The following is a 2,335-nucleotide window of genomic DNA, read 5'->3' on the forward strand; positions in this document are numbered from 1 at the left end:
CGGTTTTTTGGGTTATGTTAGTTCTTGGTTAGAGAAGAAAAAACGAATTTATCCTCCTTTAACTGGTTATTGGGATCAGTCAGAGATGTCCTAAGAGGCCGTTGCAAACGCGGATAAGCAGCGCCACCATAACAAGAGGGACATGGGTCCAGGCGCCGCCAAACCAGCCGGCAGCAATGGTGGTGAGGTTGGGGGATGGCGCTTAGCTAGGTTTTAAGTGAACAAAAATAATATCTACATACGCTATGTTGCAAAATATGATCAGACGTGTCACTAGTCTTATAACAAAGTTGCAAACCAACCAGTGGTTAGATGGTTAGAATGACAGTGATATCTTCAGCCCACTAGCATTCAAGTCCTAGACTTAACACTCGTGCTCGCATTTTTTTCATTTTATTTCAGGCCTTTTAGCACTGTGCGTTCAGTGAAAAGAGATGTTCCTGTTGACTACAAAAGCATATATGGCGAGTTCGTCAATATCAAGATAATGTGCCAGTTCGGTCACTTGGAGACGCTCATAGAGATAAGATGTGCGTTTATAGGGATGGGTGGATGAGCGTCTGGCTGTGTATGGTGTTTCTAAAAAACAGAGTTGCACGGTCAATTTCGTTGGAAAATCCGAAACCGAAGTTCAGTAGAAATGAAGTTGGGCGTACCCGTGGTAATATGAAATCCGAAGTTCAGTAGAAATTTCGTTGGAAAATCCCGCCATAACGGACTCCAACTGCCCAACATGCCGATCAGAGACGAACTCGTTGCTTCCCTTCCTGCCGGATCGACATCGATATAGAAATGAAGTCGGGCGTACGTAGCCGTGGTAATCCTGTCCTACTCCGGCACGAGAACGTGTTTCCCGATCGATCTCCTCTCCTACCATCCAAGCCCGAAGCACTATAAGTAAACTGCCGCACGTACGCTCGCTTATTCCCATTGCCTCCCCGAACATCGATCTCCTACGATCAGATCCGGTTTCACTTCACCATCACGCGCGATGGCTAGCTTGATGCCATCGCTTGCCATGGACCTGCCACAAGAAGAAGGAGGCCACGAGGACTCCGCGTTCCTCGGCGTCGTGGGAGATCCAGACGACTCGGAGTTGGCCTCGTTGGTGGCCGGGGCGCTGAAGACGGTGGACGCGCCGTCCGACGACGACGACGACGAGCTCAGCTGCCCGATCTGCTTGGAGGAGGACGACGCCGCGGCGTGGAAGGAGACACCGTGCGGGCACCGGTTCCACGGGCGGTGCGTAGAGAGGTGGCTGCAGGAGAAAGAGAGCTGTCCCATGTGCCGTCGCGAGGTCGTCACGGCGCCCGCCGCCACCGCAGATTGTACTGCTGCACACCTACATTTCTTGTGGATAGCTGCCTTGGGGTTGCATGTGTTTGGCGATGTTCCTGTGGACGACATGGAAACTGATGATGATGATGATGCTTAGGGAGAGCTTCCGGTCGACGTCGGGCACCAGGCTCGAAGCTGAGATGCTTTTTGATCGAGATAAGTCCCCATGCATGCATGCGTGAAGCTCGGGGCCAGGAGACCTACCGTGGAAACTGTACGTAGTGAGAGATGCATCACCTAGTACATTGGACATGTCGGTCCGAATCGAAGGGACATGCTTTGGCCTTCCTTTTGTGTAAAAGATCAGATGTAAACTGTGTGTGTAATCCGTGCATCCTTGCATAAACATGCATGATCTTCTAGCCGTCTATGTGTAAATTGTTCTACGGTATTCTCTCACATACTTGCATCTCAGGCTGGACGTACCGAGCAGGCTTTTTGGCCCGCTCGTGGACCGACCTGGACCGGACCGATCAGTCCTGGCCCGCTGGGAATATAGGCCGGTCCGAGCTGGGAATTTCGGCCCGAAAGTCGACCGGTCCGGTCCGGTCTTAGCTCGGTTAACTCGACCGGACCGAACGAGCTCGGCTGTTTCTTACGCACGAATGAACTACACGATCGGTTCTTTGGCTCGAGGTAGAAGAGAGTTATCTCCACGATTTACTCCGTTATTTGTGGGACAGTTATCTCCACGATTCACTCCACGATATTGGATAGACATTATCTCCACGATTTACTTCGTAGAAATAGGAATTCTATTGCCTAAAACGTTGGAGTTTTCCTTTTATTCAACGGAGCAGAAACAGAAAGAACATGAAAGGTGGGCTCGATCCGATGTGTTCCTTCCATCTACACGTCCCCACGATCCCATTAACCTGTGCCAGATCAGAATTTGTACGACTGAATGTATATTTGTAGGTGGGCATACACGTTACAGGCCCTATTTATTTGCAACATGCAAATTGTAAAAAGGATAGTTGTGCCACATGCAACGAGC

General features: G+C 50.3%; 1 protein-coding gene across 1 annotated transcript; it reads left to right on the top strand.

The window, feature by feature from the left end:
- The first annotated feature begins 846 nt into the window (after nt 1-846).
- Nucleotides 847-1,656, top strand: LOC123146946 (RING-H2 finger protein ATL63-like). Its single transcript, XM_044566205.1, has one exon. It carries the CDS (start codon nt 992-994, stop codon nt 1,433-1,435), a length of 444 nt encoding a protein of 147 aa, XP_044422140.1. The 5' UTR covers nt 847-991; the 3' UTR covers nt 1,436-1,656.
- Nucleotides 1,657-2,335: the final 679 nt, after the last annotated feature.

The sequence above is a fragment of the Triticum aestivum genome, chromosome 7A (assembly GCF_018294505.1).
Source record: "Triticum aestivum cultivar Chinese Spring chromosome 7A, IWGSC CS RefSeq v2.1, whole genome shotgun sequence".
Classification (NCBI taxonomy): Eukaryota; Viridiplantae; Streptophyta; class Magnoliopsida; order Poales; family Poaceae; genus Triticum; species Triticum aestivum.

Excerpts from the sequence above, each read along its gene's own strand:
- LOC123146946 (XM_044566205.1), top strand. The coding sequence starts at position 992 with ATGGCTAGCTTGATGCCATCGCTTGCCATGGACCTGCCACAAGAAGAA.